The 16832-nt window shown below is 44.0% G+C and overlaps 1 protein-coding gene across 1 annotated transcript in view; it reads left to right on the top strand.

Moving 5' to 3' along the window:
• The first annotated feature begins 343 nt into the window (after positions 1 to 343).
• The window catches only part of Pla2r1 (phospholipase A2 receptor 1), a 122641-nt gene continuing 106152 nt past the window's right edge, over positions 344 to 16832 (top strand). The window contains exon 1 of the mRNA XM_059260527.1: positions 344 to 607. Coding sequence (XP_059116510.1) covers positions 478 to 607 — 130 coding nt within the window. The 5' untranslated portion in view covers positions 344 to 477. The remainder of the gene's footprint in view (positions 608 to 16832) is intronic.

The raw sequence follows: 16832 nt of genomic DNA, 5'->3' as shown, positions 1-16832 counted from the left end.
GACAAAGCTGGTGACTTCACAGACAGCCTTTTTCACTCATCTGCGGGCCTCCAAACCCTTGCAAATACAGTTGACAGGTTTCTTCTCCCTGAGAGGATCAGCTCGCTCACCCTCGGGGGAGGGCGAGGGAGGAGGGAGAAGGTTGGGTACTCAGCCTGGAGGACAGCCACCGGACCTCCTCAGCCCTGCCTCTTCTAACCCTAAAGGCAGGAGTGTTTGGGATTGCACAGGGCCAGGCCCCTCTTCCTCCTCCCTCCCCAAGGCAGTGTAGGCAGGGCGGGGAAAACTCGGCTATTTGTGTCTCCACGCCCAGAGCCAGCGTCATTCACAGTGTGGCGACCAGGGAGGCGAATTAATCTCCAAGGCTCCTGGGTAGAGTGGTCCTCGAGAAGGCTAGAGGCTGCTCTTGCCTCCTGCACCGAAGCCCAGTGCAGGGGACACGGTTGTGGCCCCCGTGGGTGCCTCCTAGAGTGCCTGATGGTGAAATGGTTAGCGCTGCTGCTGCTGCTGCTGCTGCTCTGGATGCAGCAGCTGCTGCCGCTGGGGGCTCACCCAGGCAGCGCCCAGGATTTGACCCTCACCCCGGAACCGGCCCTCGAGTGGCTAGGTGAGTGTCCCCAGCGCCGGGGTTGGGGCAAATTGGCACTCGGGAGTCAGGGGCAGGAAACGGATAGGGGTTGAGCAAGAAGAGCAAGCAAGAACAAGTCCGAGTTTGTATTGTGGTCGCTGTCCCGAGACAGATGGGACAGTAACGTCCCTTCAGCTCTCCTATTGGCCTCCGAATTAGGGCGCGGTGAGAGGCAGGATCTTGCTCTCCAGGCTTGCAGATCGTACGGGACTTGGGAGGGTAAGAATACCTTCAAAATGCAAACTTTACAAGAGTTGTTTAGGAAGGTCACCTTTCAGATAAAGCTGACAAAAAGATGTCTCATTCCATTCCCCCCAAAAGCTAGAACTTGGCTCACCGTGTGCACAACAGATGACCCCCAAAACAGGCCAGTCTGCTCCGCCCCTTGGGAAGGCGGGGCACCGCGTCGAGTCTCTCCGCGGAGTGAACCGCTATGAGATTTGTACAGACGCGAGCTACCTTCGGCTCCTCGGTTTCTCTAGGCTGAACAACGGATCTATAATATTCATGAAACCACTGAAAATTAAGTTACACAGCCCAAAACATGTGCACCAACTGCTAAATTCAGCATAGGTTTGAGCGCCAACCACATACAGTAAGACTCACAAGTGAACGTGTAAGAAATCCAAGCAAATATCAATGCCCTCAAGGACCCACTCAGGAGCCAGTGTCTGAGACACGGAAGGTGTGTCCCAGAAGGCACGATTGTGTGGTGATAGAAGCAAGTATGTGGCCTCAAATCAGACAGAGCTTCCTGGCAGCTCCCATCCACTCTGACCTAGGAATACATTTGGAGAAGAGGCACAAAACAAGATGTAATCCAGCTCTTTGTTCTTTTATGTTCCTTTCGATATATACACACCTTAAAAAAAAATTCTGGGTTGTACTTCCTAACACTCTCCAGGGACTTTATGCCCACCGAGGCTAAACCACACCAACGCTTCTTCTGGAGCAGCCACAGGTCGGAAATGCTCTTGAGGTGTTGTTCACCTGAGTAAAACTCACTCTCAGCTCATGTGCACAAACACACACACATCCTGCTGTTGACAGCTTCGCATCTTAGCGTCAGAATCTTGGGCGTAGGTGTTAGGCAGTAAGTAGCCTGTGAGAGGAGCTGGGAGTGAGCCACATGATGCACGTCTAGGGATCCCACAGTGAGGGCCAGCACCCACTGTGAGGTAATCCTTTCTATATTTGGCAGACCCAAATCCTGGCCTGAGAGAGTGGTTAATGAGGCCTTCTTTTCCATAATCAAGGGCACTTTGAAAATGAGAATCACCAGCTCCCTGCTGTACTTTCTAGGTGCAGCCTGCAAATCAGAAGTTCAGCGTGGTGGGCATAAAGATTCTTCAAAGGCAGGCATTGCAGTGGGGGTGCTAACTACCACACAGGCTCCCTTCCTGACCCCAGCGCCTGCACCAGCTGAATTACAAGTGAATTGTAGACAGGTGTGAGTCAAGTTTTTATTAGCAAAGAAGGAAAAACAAAATATTAGTATGGGGGGGGGGAACCTGAAATAGTGTCTATTTCTCTCTTAGGGTTTCTATTATTGTGATAAACATCATGAGAAAAAGCAACTTGGGGAAGAAAAGATTTATTTCACCTCACAGGTTACAGTCCATCATGGAAGGAAGTTGTGGGCAGGAACTAAAGCAAGGCAGGAACCTGGAAACAGGAGCTGATACAGAAGCCACGGAGGAGGACTGCTTACTGGATTGCTCCCCATTGCTTACTCAGAATGCTCTCTTACAGTGCCTGGCACCGCCAGCCCGGGCAAGGGAGGCACCTCCAGCAGTAACCCCACAGACTGGCCTGTGGGGCGTTTTCTCAATTGAGATTACCTCTTCACAAATGACTCTAGTTTGTGTCAGGTTGACATAAAACTAGCCAGCACAACTGAAGTTCACACTGGAGTGCAGGAAGCAAGGGACAGCTGCAGTGTGCTTAGCCATGTTCGGAACACCCCTGTTCCTCATTGCTCCAGCACCACATTGATTTACCTTTAGCCGTGATTGGCATCCACCTAACAACTAAGATGAAAATACACATCATTTTAGTGACATGCCCATTAAGAGTGGATTTGTAGCCATACATAGCCGGTTACATACGCAATATTGTTCTGTGCATTCCAAGTGTACCAGCCCTGCGAGGCAAAGGATACTTACTACGTTGTGCTGACTTTTCAATCATTTAGCAGTAATCTTTATGCAAAAATCAGTAAATGTGTCAAATGGCAGTAGGGTTCATTGAGTTTCAGAGCCAGACTGAATTCAAACCCTAGACATGATATCTGCACCTCAGTTTCCTCCTTTGTAAAACACAGAGCTTCATAATGGCATGTGTTGTCCATTAGCTGTATGGTCTTCATGGCACCTTCTTCCTCTGGCTAGTCTGGACTATTTGGGCAGTTTGGCAACCCTATGTCAATCATTTCCTATCCTCAGCACTCCAGTTGACAGATCCTGTCCTCCATTTCCATGGTGACTAAACCAAAGGGCCTTTTGTGGTTGACTTTCCCTCACTGAGTCCTACCATGTGCTTAAATTTGATAACACCACTGTTCTGGTTAGCTTTCTGTTGCTGTGATAAAGCACTCTGACCTAAAGTAACCTGGGAAGGGAAGAGTTTATTTGACTTACTCACAGGTCCCAATCTATCATTGAGGGAAGTCAAGGCAGGACATAAAGGCATGAACTATGGAGAAACACTGTTTGCTAGCTAGATCTCTGGCTAGCTCATGCTTGGCTATCTTCCTTATATGGCCCAGGACCACCTGCCCAGGAAATGGTATCTCTCATTGTGGCCGGGGCCCTCCTACATTAATTATCAATCATGGATATGCCCACAGCTAACCCAATAAACATACTCAACTGAAACTCCTTTTGCAGGTGATTCTGGGCTGTGGGGAGTTGTCAAGTTGATCACTCACATACTCCAGATACCAGGAGGGCAAAGAGAAAAGAAAGAGGGAGCAGAGAATCTGGGAGAAAGACAGGCAACGTTTCTGCTAAAGAAAATGAACTAAGGGAGAGTAAACCCATTTGAGGCTACATTGGAAGTTAGAAGCCATAACTGTGAAGTGGCCCCTATCAGAGCACAGTGAGAGAGTTTCCTCAAGTGATATCAGCTCCCCGGATGCACAAATGCAGTGAGCTCCATCAGGCTGGGGTATCTCTTCTGAACAATCAGTGCCAAGAAAAATGAGGGTGTGGGTGACTAGGAGATCGGTATCTTGACCGTGGGCCCTGTCTAAAGAAACGACGGTGAAACGAGGTGGGCGACGGGAAGAAGGACAGGCAATGGCTGAAGGTCTCCCTGGTTTCTATCTGGTAAATGTCATGTGCTCTTCCCCTGTGCAGCTTTGGGCTCCTCAGAGAGCAATCTGTGAGATGTGCATTTACTGCAGGGCAGATGGTTTATTTGGGAGGCAATTCCAGGAAGCATGGGAAGGGAGAGAGGAAATGGGCAGGGAAGGGAAGAAAGCCTGAGGTTCAATTCCACAGTTAGAAGACCTGCTTAGAAGTCTCAGTGGTGGGCGCTGGAGAGACAGCTCAGAGGTTAAGAGCACCGACTGCTCTTCCAGAGGTCCTGAGTTCAATTCCCAGCAACCACATGGTGGCTCACAACCATCTGTAATGAGATCTGGTGCCCTCTTCTGTGTACATAATAAATAAATAAATCTATAAAAAAAAAAAAAAAAAAGAAGAAGAAGAAGTCTCAATGGGACCACAGAGGGACAGAAAGCTACGGTATTTTCCACTAACACGTTCCCACCCACCCCCATGATTGCCATTCCTGAAACATTAGTTCTCGGATGTTTCCGGCCCTCCTGAAACCCTTGGATAGAAACAGGACTTGTCTGCAAGTGAGCAAGCACCAGGTTAGAGGATGTGAGCCCAGGGCCAGCAGCAGCAGCTATGCAACCCCATACTGGAAATATAAAAATAGGAGTGATGTGACGCTGTCTCCAAGAAGCCGGAGACAGACACAGGAACACAAACAACCACAGAAAGTACAGTGGGCAGTAGGACACCAAGCGATGAGCTCGGTGCTGAAGGGCTTCGGAGAAGGGCCTGGCCTGAGGAGCTGGAGACCTGCCACAAGGCTCTTGTTTTCCTAAAGAGTAAGTAGGGGTTGACAAATGAAGAAAGGGAGATAGGGTATCAACTCATAGTTTATGTGAGAGCCACAGAACCATGCATCAGTAACGTCAAAGTTCAGCAAGCTGAAAGTTCCTGATGAGGCTTTTATTTGTGAAGAAAGGGGCCTGTTAAGGTCGCTGAGGCAAGTGTGGGGCTCATTGTAAGTATCCCAGAATCTTACGGAGACTCAAGAATACTGGCCACTGGAATGAAGCACCCGCACCCCACCTCTGGAAAGACATCATCTGGAAAGTTAGGGTTGAGCTAAGTCAGTCTTAATAGGGAGCAGCAAGCTTGAATTACACACACACACACACACACACACACACACACACACACGCACACGCACACGCACACGCACACGCACACGCACATATACTTTTTTCTTTTAAAAATGAGTAAGTGAAAGGAGGTTGGAGAAGTTCTTGAAAGGGGAGGGTAGCAGACATGGAAAGTCCCATGTGGGAAATGTATCCAATCTGCGTACTGGAGTCAAATGTGTGTAGTTCCCACAACTTCCTGGGACGATGTGGTTGCAGGAGTAGTCATAAAATTGAACAGTAAGTGAAAAGAGAGATTTGAAGCAGAAGTCAAGAAACCAACTGGCCAGAGCAATACTAGAGCCAAAGTCAAGAGTGTAGTGTTCACAGAAATATTTCATACTACAGTGCATAGTATATATGGAATATATGTATAACTAAATGTTCCATTTAAAAGATGCCCTAGCCCAATATATTATACTGGCTTTTTTTCTACTTTATACTATTCTGTTTATTCTGTCGTAGTGGTTACGATACCAAATTCATTTCATAAGCTATGTTAATAGGCACAGCCATCAGTAAGCAAAGCACTGGGCCAGAGAATTGATGAATCTGTGTCGAAGTTAAAGATTTTCAGATGAAGAGAACAAAGAGGAGCCTGCTGCTGCCAGAGTCATTGTGTTGTGCATGTGAGGAAAAGTGGTTCAAGGCAGTAAGCCCCAGTAGAGGAAGAGAAGAGAGATTGCCACCTGGGAGAGCTTTCCAGGGAGGAGGATGAGAACCACATCCCAGAGGCTGTGGTGGGGAAGAGGCAAGGCTCTGACATTCTCCCTTAGCACCATTTCTGATATACAGGTTGAAATGCCCTCTTTACTGATCCTCGTGGTTTCCAACCCTGGAGAGGACTCAGTGCCAGTTTATCTGCATCACGATGAACCTCATTACACTGAGGTAGGCAATGGCAATATATACCTTCCTGAAGAGGAGGCTAGATTAAGTAACTTGCATCTACAGGATGTGTAGAGCAGGGTTCAGCCCAGTCATCCATGCATTGATTCGAAGAATTGCTGGATGTACCTCTGTGACCCCGTGGCCTAGTTCAGTCTTTCTCCTACTCTATACTTGGAGCATGAAGATCAATTTAGCCCTAGGATGATCAATGGGGCCCCTCACTCTCAAATCCCACATGTACAAGTGAATGTATTCATAAAGCAAAAAAAAAATGCATAAACCTGTTGATTTATACACCGTTCTAGCAACTCCTATGTCCTTAGGCAATACACCATTCTCCTAATCTGGAAATTGGGAATTGAAGCAAAAGCATACCCAGACTGGTTTAGCTGCCTTCCCTGGCCACATATCACTCCAGCCCTCTGGACCTCATTTCTCCTATCTCTGCCCAGCATCGCTCTGCATCTCTCTCTTCATGTTTTCCTTGTTATGCCTCCTCTGATTGGCTCTTTACCTCACTCACTTATTTTGCACAGTAACATAGATTTCCGGTTTGCCTGGTCTTTTTAACTCTTCATCATTGTTTCTAATCTTGTTTCCATTGTTCATTGTCATAGCAACAGGTGCTATCCGATATAGGTTCCAAGCCAGCGACTAGAAAGGTTAAGTCACATAGAGAGCCCAGTTGAACACTCGGTTCCTCTTCTTTGACCTGACAATTCATTCATTTATCTCAGGCGTCCTAAAGCAGAAATGCTTTTGTACTATGTCTTCTGAACTCAACTCCCCATCTATCAGAGTAACAGATTTGAGACATCTACGGACTGTTCCTTCTGTGTGCTTTCAGAAACTGTCCTTGAAAGCTTTTTAGGAGATGTTCTGGCACATAGCTGAGAACATAAATCGTGGCTCGAATTGATTGAAGTGAAAAGAAATATTATAATTTATAAAAAGAAACAAACCAAAGAGCACCTTATAAATACTAGATTAACTATAGTATTTCTATGAAGTAAAGCCACTCAAAGAAATGGGCTCTCTGATAAGTCACTAAATAAAGCAAGAGCCTTCTACTTTCATGAGTGGCCACGTGACTTGTTAATTTATGATACCTTCCAGACTACTGTTGTTCCAAAGCAATGTGTTATTACTGCTGTTGAAAAATTGCAAGGATAAAAATAAACAGGAAATTCAAAGTGATTATGTAACTATGAACACTGTCTTTTTTTTTCACCGCCCTGACATTCAAAATTAAGATTTGTTTTCACTTTCATTAATGTTGTCAGAGTGATCCAGATGACCAAGGGTACACCCATCTGGGAACCTGTAGCTGGAGTTTTCCTGTGTCCCACCAGGTCCACAAGTAAACACACAGAGGCTTATATTAATTAAAACTGCTCAGCCATTAGCTCCGGTTTACCACTGACTAGCTCTTACACTTAAAATCAGCCCATTTCTGTTAATCTATATGTCGCCACGTGTTCCATGGCTTTACCTTTGTGCCATTACATGCTGCTCATGGAACAGAAGGCAGGCGTCTCCTGACTCAGCCTTCCTCTTCCCAGAATTCTCCTTGTCTGCTTATCCTGTCTATACTTCCTGCCTGGCTACTGGCCAATCAGCATTTTTTTTTTTTTTTTTTTTTTTTTTTGGTTTTTCGAGACAGGGTTTCTCTATGTAGCTTTGAGCCTTTTCTGGAACTCACTTGGTAGCCCAGGCTGGCCTCGAACTCACAGAGATCCGCCTGGCTCTGCCTCCTGAGTGCTGGGATTAAAGGCGTGCACCACCACCGCCCGGCTCCAATCAGCATTTTATTTATCAGCCAATCAGAGCAACATATTCACAGCATACAGAGCTATATCACCCATCATTTCCCCTTTTCTTTCTATTTAAAAGGAAGGTTTTAACTTCAACATAGTAAAATTACATATAACAAAACAGTTATCAAGCAAGAATTACAGTTATAATATCTAGTCTATTTGTATTTGGCAAAATTAAAGAAAACATTTTATCATCTATTCTATGTTTGTGAGTCTAAAGTTTCATATCTAATTTATCTTTTATCATAACCCATCGGGAGCCTATGATGAAAGCACTAGGATGAACCCATTATTCAGGTGCGGAGTCCAAGGCTGATTCTCTTCTAGCCACAAGCATGTGTTCTGTAGCCTGCCGGCCTTTTTTCTACAGCACTAACTTAGATCCAAGAAGATCGGGGAGGATTCATGGGCATGTACCCAATGTAGTTTCTTGGAGTCCCAAGTTCAGAGGGGCCTCCAGCATATAGTTTAATGCTCTGTGGTTTTGGGGTCTTAGCAGTTTTTCTCTCTGAGTTTATGTACCTTATGTAAGTCTGATGGACAGGGGAGAACAAGCCAGAGGATTGGGATTCAATTTACCTGGCTTTTCTCCTCTGGGATAAGTTCTTGACTACTTCCTCCTGGTACATCCCCACAACCACTGCTGTTTTCCACTCAGAGTAGCAAGCACACGGCCTGGGGCCTGAGAGTGGACTGCCCACTGGCCAGCAACCTCACCATATACTCTAAGAAGGCTAAGTGGGAGCTGAACACCTGTGTCCAATCTAGATACTAAGTCTGTGTCAAGAAGTATTATGGGACAGAAAGTGTGATCCTTGTGGGCCTGTGGGAAGGAGAGCTATTTCTACGTGATTAGTCAGGGACACTCGTTCTCATTTTACACTGGAGTCTGCAAATAATACAATAAGAAGAATGGTGTGTCAGTTACTTTTCTGTTGTTGTGATGTAATACCACGACCAAAGGCAACTTAAGAAAAATAGAATTTATTTGGGCTTATGGTTTCAATGACAAGGGAGGCTCGGCAGCAGAACTAGAGCAGGAAGCTGAGAGATCGCATCTTCAACTTCAAACCCAAAGGAGAGAGAGCAGACTGGAAATGGGACAAAGCCACACATTCTCAAATCCATTTCCCAACAGCATGTCTCCTCCAGCAAGGCCACAGCACCCGCCAACAGTGTCACGGAGTATTCTGCACACCTGACTCTATGGGGGACACTTTTTATTCAAACACTCACAGATGGGGACTCACAGTTTGAACTGTGCCCCCAACCCCCAATCATATAATCCCCCAGCGCCTCAGAATGAGAACTTATTCAGGGGGAAAAAGGTTTTTTTCAAAGGGAAACAAGTTAAAGAGAGTTGATCGTGGCCCTAATCTTACACAGTGGTGTACTCATAGTCAGGGGCATTTGGGATGAAGAAATGCATAGAAAATAGAGACATGAAGAGACTCACAAAGACCTGGCAGATCTAAAGTAAATGAGAGGGGGTTCCTTCCCTCCCAGCCTCAGGAGGACTAACCCTGCCCCGCTTGACCACACCCTTCAGCCTCCAGAATCAGGGAAAAATACAGTTCTGTTGTTTAAAGCCGTTCCATTGGTGGCAGTTAGTACAGATGTAAAGAATAGCCCACCTTAATGCTGTATTCTATTTGCCTACATTAATTTTTAAACAAGCACATTCTAAAGCAGTTAGGATAGGCAGTTTGGTGTAAACACTTCTGCCTTTAAAGAGGTCATATTTCATTTCTGGAGTCTTTTTTTTTGTGTGTGTGTGGGGGGGGGGGGGGTTGATGATGGTGGAGCTGTTTTCTGTTTGCTTGCTAGGTTCAGTCTGTATCATTTCCCCCAGGCTTTAATAGGCAGGCATTTGGGCAGGAAATTTAACATGTCAATCCTACTGTGTCCTGTCGTAGCTTGCCCTTGTAAGCATGCTCCCTGGTGACTGAGATGGTACAGTTTCAACACAGGCCATACAAAGATAACAGAGCCACGGTGAGTAATGATTTTTACCCCAGTGACGTCTGCCGGATACTTTTCTTTTAAATGGTGGCAAAATGATGCAGGAATAGGCTGAAAACGAAAAGGAAGAAACACGTTCCTAGCTCAGTTTTAAATCTTCTTAGTAAGATAGGGAATTATGACGAAGAGCCTGGCTGCGGGGCTGCGGGAGAGGAGTGAGCAAGGGCCAGGCAGGCTGAGACTGTCAAAAGCAGTCTAAATGGTTACTGCACCTGCAGGGGCTGGGAACAGGCAATTCGAAGCCTCACAGCCGGACCCAGTGGAGCTGATTAAGCTGGGTTTCGGTTTCCCCATTTGTGACAAAGGGTATTGTGAGCCTCCTGGAACCTGGAGCGGTGATTTGGTGATTTGTGGAGATTAGAGAGAGAGGGGACAGGAGCATGTAAAAGATTTAGCAAGAGGGGACCCGTGGGTGTGATTAGTCAGTTCAGAAGCAGCTGGAGAATAAAGACACCTCAGAGTCAAGGACGATGCTAGGGCGGGAAGAAGGGAGCGCTGACACACAAGGGTTGGGACTTGGGGTTTTTGCTTTTGTTTTTGTTTTGTTTTTGCACTTAAGTAACTTTTTAGTTGATTAATAAAAGGCAATAGACAGGACCCCAAGGGCTGTTAAAGACATACATAACGCTCCGAGGACTTGAGAGAAAACGTAGACTTTTGTGCAAAGAGGCGTGGCGAAGACTGTCTCCCTTTCTCTTCTGTGCTTCTGTTCTTTGGAGAGCCAGGCAGAGGCCCTGGCTGTGAGCCTGGGAAGTTCCTCCCTTCAGATTTACAAAGTCATATGGAAGAGAACCAGATTTCTCTGTCCCAGAGCTATGAAGAGAGTTTGCTTCAACAGCTTACCACACCCCTTCCTGCTCCAGAATCGTCAGCATGCAGCTGGGTCTGAATCCCTGTGTTCACTAAAGTGAGCGCAGCCAAACCCAAATACGGAAAGCCGATACAGTGATTATACATCCCCAGAGAGAAGATGCTCACCTTCAGACTAGTCACAGGGAGATAGATGACTTCCCCATTTTCCTCCTGCACCCTTCTGTCCTCAAACAATAGTGTCAGAGGGGCTCGGGATGGGTTAACTGGAAAGAACAGTTGGTGTGGAAACACAAGGGGCTGAGTTCAAATCCCCACATGAAAAAGCCAGGTGTAACTGCATGTGTTCTTGTAACTCCAGCACTTGGGGGTAGGGTGGGCAGAAACAGAGGGTCTCTGGGGCTCGACGGTTTGCAGGCTAGCTCTAGATCAAAGGAATATAGTTGAGAACGGCAGAGGAGAACACCCAACCTTTGACCTCCATGAGCACCTGCACACACAAGTGCTCAAGTATATACCACACACATAGACCAACACACACACACACACACACACACACACACACACACACACACACACACAAAATGAACTGACTCAAAGAGAAGCTGCAGGCCCTCACTTGAGGCCAGTGGGTGATGTTTGGGTGGATGGGGTATAAGAGGCTTCAAACTCGGGGAACTGAGAAAGGAACTGACACTGGATACAATTCACAAGTGTGACTTCTTACTAGTTTGTCTTAAGCATTGCACTTGATGTGAACTGTGAACTTGAACTTTCTTTGCAGTTCCCTTCATGTAGAGCACCACAGAGGCCAGCTTCCTCATGGTGTGACCTGTTGAATACTAGAGAGCCCTTTTGCATGCCTAAAATGTCGCCATAGCGTAGAATTTCTTTAGAACTCTTTTGTTGTTTTCTGCAAGTGGTGTTTGCTAAGGTGCTGATGCTGTGCAGAGAACTAACAGTTCAAAACTTGTCCTAGCCACTCTATTTCTTCATGCGGCTGCTTCTAAGAGAAGAGCTGTGTAACCCGGGAGACACTAAAGACAGGTAGAGGAAACCAGGAGAGTTCCAAGTAGAAGAGACACTTCCTACAGGTGCCTCCACTCGGCATAGAAAGATTCCGTTGTACTTTAACTCTTGTTACTGCATAGTGGTCTCAATTGGGTCCATTTTCTCTGATAGTTAAAGAATTAAAAGGCAAGACTAGGGGCTAGAGAGATGGCTCAGAGGTTAAGAACACTGGCTGCTCTTCCAGAGGTCCTGAGTTCATATTCCCAGCAACCACATGGTGGCTCACAACCATCTATAACAGGATCTGAATCTGTAGATTGCTTTGGTAAGATTGCCATTTTTACTATGTTAATCCTGCCTATCCATGAGCATGGGAGATCTTTCCATTTTTTTTTTTTTTTTACATCTTCAATTTCTTTTTTCAGAGACTTAAAGTTCTTGTCAGATCCTTCGCTTGCTTAGTTAGAGTTACCCCCAAGGTATTTTATATCATTTGTGGCTATTGTAAAGGGTGATGATGTATCTCTGATTTCTTTCTCAGCCTGTTTGTCAATTGTATATAGGAGGGCTACTGATTTTTTTTTTTTTGAGTTAATCTTGTATCCTGCTACATTGCTGAAGGTGTTTATAAACTGTATGAGTTCCTTGGTCCAATTTTTTGGGTCACTCATGTATACTATCATGTCACCTGCAAATAGTGAAAGCTTGACTGCTTCCTTTCCAATTTGTATCCCCTTGATCTCCTTATGTTGTCTTATTGCTCTGCCTAGAACTTCAAGTACTATATTGAATAAGTATGTTCCTGATTTTAGTGGAATCGCTTTGAGTTTCTCTCCATTTACTTTGATGTTGGCTGTTGGCTTGCTGTAAATTGCCTTTATTATGTTTAGGTATGTTCCCTGTATTCCTGATCTCTCCAAGACCTTTATCATGAAGGGGTGTTGGATTTTGTCAAATGCCTTTTCAGCATCTAGTGAGATGATCATGTGGTTTTTTTCTTTCAGTTTGTTTATATGGTGTATTACGTTGACAGACTTTAGTATGTTGAACCACCCTTGCATCCCTGGGATGAAGCCTACTTGATCATGGTGGATAATTGTTTTGATGTGTTCTTGGAGTCTGTTTGCCAGTATTTTATTGAGTATTTTTGCATTAATGTTCATGAGGGAGATTCATCTGTAATTCTCTTTCTTTGTTACATTTTTGTTTGGCTTGGGAATCAGGGTAATTGTAGCCTCATAGAAGGTGTTTGGTAACGTTCCTTCTTTTTCTATTGTGTGGAACAATTTTAAAAATATTGGTATTATCTCTTCTTTGAAGATCTGGTAGAATTCTGCGTTGAAACCATCTGGTCCTGGGCTTTTTTTGGTTGGGAGACTTTTAAAGACTGTTTATATTTCCTTAGGGGTTATTGGTCTATTTTAAATAGTTTATCTGGTCTTGATTTAACTTAGGTATGTGTTACCTATCCAGAAAATTACCCACTTCTTTTAGATTTTCCAGTTTTGTGGAGTACAGGTTTTTGAAATATGACCTGATGATTCTCTGGATTTCTTCAGTGTAAGTTGTTATGTCTCCCTTTTCATTTCTGATTTTGTTAATTTGGATGCTCTCTCTCTCTCTCTGCCTTTTGGTTAGTTTGGATAAGGGTTTGTCTTTCTTGTTGATTTTCTCAAAGAACCAACTCTTTGTTTCATTAATTCTTTGTATTGTTCTCTTTGACTTCAGCTCTCAATTTGATTATTCCCTGGCATCTATTCCTCCTCGGTGACTTTGCTTCTTTTTGTTCTAGAGCTTTCATGTATGCTGTTAAGTCACTAGTGTGAGATTTCTCCAACTTCTTTATGTGGGCATTTAGTGCTATGAATTTTCCTCTTAGCACTGCTTTCATAGTGTCCCATAAGTTTGGGTATATGGTATATTCATTTTCAATTGTCTCTAGGAAGTCTTTAATTTCTTTCTTTACTTCTTCCTTGACCCATTGGTGATTCAGTTGAGCATTATTCAGTTTCCATGAGATTGTAGGCTTTCTGTAGTTTTTGTTGTTATTGAAATCTAAACTTTAAACCACGGTGGTCTGCTAGAACACAGGAGTTTATTCCAATTTTTTTGTATCTGCTGAGATTTGCTTTGTGGCCAAGTATGTGATCGATTTTATAGAAGGTTCCATGGGGTGCTGAGAAGAAGGTATATTCTTTTTTGTTAGGATGGAATGTTCTGTAGATATCGATTAAGTCCATTTGAGTCATGACATCAGTTAAGTCCTTTATTTCTCTGTTAAGTTTCAATTTGGCAGATCTGTCCAGTGGTGAGAGTGGGGTGTTGAAGTCTCCCACTATTAATGTGTGGGGTTTTATATGTGGTTTAAGCTTTAGTAATGTTTCTTTTACATATGTGAGTGCCCTTGTGTTTGGGGCATAAATGTTCAGAATTGAAATTTCATCTTGGTGGATCTTTCCTGTGATGAGTATGTAATATCCTTCTTGATCTCTTTTGATTGATTTTAGTTTGAAGTTTATTTTGCTGGATATTAGGATGGCTAAACCAGCTTGTTCCTTAAGACCATTTGATTGGAAAGACTTTTCCCAGCCTTTTATTCTTAGGTAGTGTCTATCTTTGAATTTGAGGTGTGTTTCTTGTATGCAGCAGAAAGATGGGTCCTGCTTTTGTATCCAATCTGTTAGCCTGTGTCTTTTTATAGGTGAATTAAGTCCATTGATATTGAGGGATATTAATGACCAGTGATTGTTCATTTCTGTTATCTTTTGGTGATAGTGTGTGTGTACTTCTCTTCTTTGGGGATGTTGAGGTCTTTGATCCACTTGGACTTAAGTTTTGTGCACAGTGACAGATATGGATCTATTTGCAGTCTTCTACATGTTGACATCCAGTTATGCCAGCACCATTTGTTGAAGATGTTTTCTTTTTTCCATTGTATATTTTTGGCTTCTTTGTCAAAAATCATATGTTCATAGGTGTGCGGATTAATGTCAGGGTCTTCAGTTCGGTTTCATTGGTCCAAATGTCAGTTTTTATGCCAGTACCAAGCTGTTTTTAGTACTGTAGCTCTATAGTAGAGCTTGAAGTCAGGGATTGTGATGCCTCCAGAGGTTGTTTTATTGTATAGGATTCTTTTGGCTATCCTGGGTTTTTTGTTTTTCCATATGAAGTTGAGTATTGTTCTTCCCAGGTCTGTGAAGAATTGTGTTGGGATTTTGATGGGGATTGCATTGATGCCCTCTTCTGGCATACAGGTATACATGTAGAGCACTCATACATAAAATATAAATAAATAAATAAATAAATTTTTTAAAGGCGAAAATAATCTCCTGTGTGATAGGTAACAGCTGAGAAATTCTCCAGCATAGGCATCAGCTGGCGAAGAAAGACTTTTATCAGAGAGAACACGTCCAGAAAGCACACAGAAAGACCCTCCTCAAAGCAGACAGGGTACTCAGGAAGCCGAACCCCAGCTCCCCCTCGAAAGCTGGGGCTGTTTTAAGTCTTCGAGGGGAGTCTTCCTCCTCTAATTCAGGGTTGGTCAATTTGAAAAAAGATAGGATAGCTAATAGGCCCTCAACTGTTGCGTAAACATGCCCTCATCCAGCTTTGAACTTGCTGGGCCAGTCCATCAGCAGAGGCACTACTGGCCAGAGAAAAAGTCCAAAGGTCTTTGGTTTACCATGCCAAGCTTTTGTCTCAGGTCAAGACAGTGAAGAAGCCAGCCATCTTGGGAGCTCACCATCTTTAGTACCTCATTCTGGGCCCTCTCCCTGTCTGCCTGCCTATCAGGGAATCTGTCTAGCTCCTACCTCTCACTCCAACCTCAAGGAGTTGGGAGACATCCCATAGCCATTTGATCCATGAAGCCAAAAACTTAGCCAGTGCGAGTATGTGTCAATGTAAAAACCACAGTTCTCAACTTAAAGAGAATAAAAGACAGTTTATTGGAGCTATTTTAAATGACCATAGCCTGAGAACACAGATTTAGGTTATGGCAAATTCCATCATCCAATGTAGAAGCAGTTTCACAGCTTTGTTTTTGGGTTTTTTTTGTGTTTTTTTTTTTTTGTTGTTGTTGTTGGTTGGTTGGTTTTTGGTTTGTTTATTTATTTATTAGTTTTATAGGACAAAGAAAATCATAAATCAAGGAAAGTTTAAAATATATTGGTGGGTACACCGGAGAGGCAGGTACAGTGAGATGGGAGGAGCTATTATTCTAAAGGCCCAAGATGCTATCTGATGACTTTCTTAGCTGTTGGATTGGTAGGAGCTAGTTTGTGCTAAATTAATGGCTTCTAAGAGGTTTTTTATTTATTTTAATGAGGTGTTAGTTTAGATACAGAGTAGGGCAAGGAATGGTTATTCATTTCACCTAAATCAGAGCACCTCTGAGGTAGGAGCTTGGTTATTTGTCTTTTATTGTCTGGGCACCTAAAAGGATGTTGGGCGCACAAACCATACACAATAAATGTTTTTGTTGAATGCTATTTGATCCTAATTTACCTTTTAAGCCACAGCATCAGCCATGTTTTTTTCAAAAGCTCCCTTTCATAGAATATAATTAATAATATAAACATTTTTTAAATACAATTTAAGACCCCAAAGCACAAAGAAGCCATTCTAATTCATGTTCCTCTGCTGTGAACATTTTCTACCCAGCTGCGCTGACATCACCCAAAGGCTAACTATTTTCGTCATCTCTAAGCTTTGGTGATACTCTCTGCATCCAGGGCATCCTCTGCACGATCCCTCACCTGGCCACCAGTGTATCTATTGACTCAGTCCCCTGCTATTATGAACACTGTGTGACAAGCAGAGACAGCTATCTGGGACTGGTATCAGGACATACTCGTGGTTACAAATAGCAAGGCCCCTAGTCAGTGTTTCTTGGGTGAAAATATGAGGACTGTGATCCTCTGATATTCAAAACCAGAATGATGCCTCTAACCCCTGGCTTCCACCACACTGGACTTCTGGTAGGTAAAATAAAATATACATTTAGCCTCGAGTTGTCATTGCTTTTGTCCCTGTCACTCACGCCTCAGGGCAGCACTCTGACTCAGATGCCCTTCCATCTCAGGTTCCCAACACTTCATTCCCTCCACGTTTGCTGTTGGAAATTTCAGGTTCATGTTCTTCTTTCTAAATGTTTTGACAGGACATATGAAAATAAAGCCACGGTAGAATG

The sequence above is a fragment of the Peromyscus eremicus genome, chromosome 4 (assembly GCF_949786415.1).
Source record: "Peromyscus eremicus chromosome 4, PerEre_H2_v1, whole genome shotgun sequence".
In the NCBI taxonomy this organism is placed as follows: Eukaryota; Metazoa; Chordata; class Mammalia; order Rodentia; family Cricetidae; genus Peromyscus; species Peromyscus eremicus.
The sequence above is the reverse complement of the archived record's forward strand: the minus strand, read 5'-3'. Positions and strand labels throughout refer to the sequence as shown.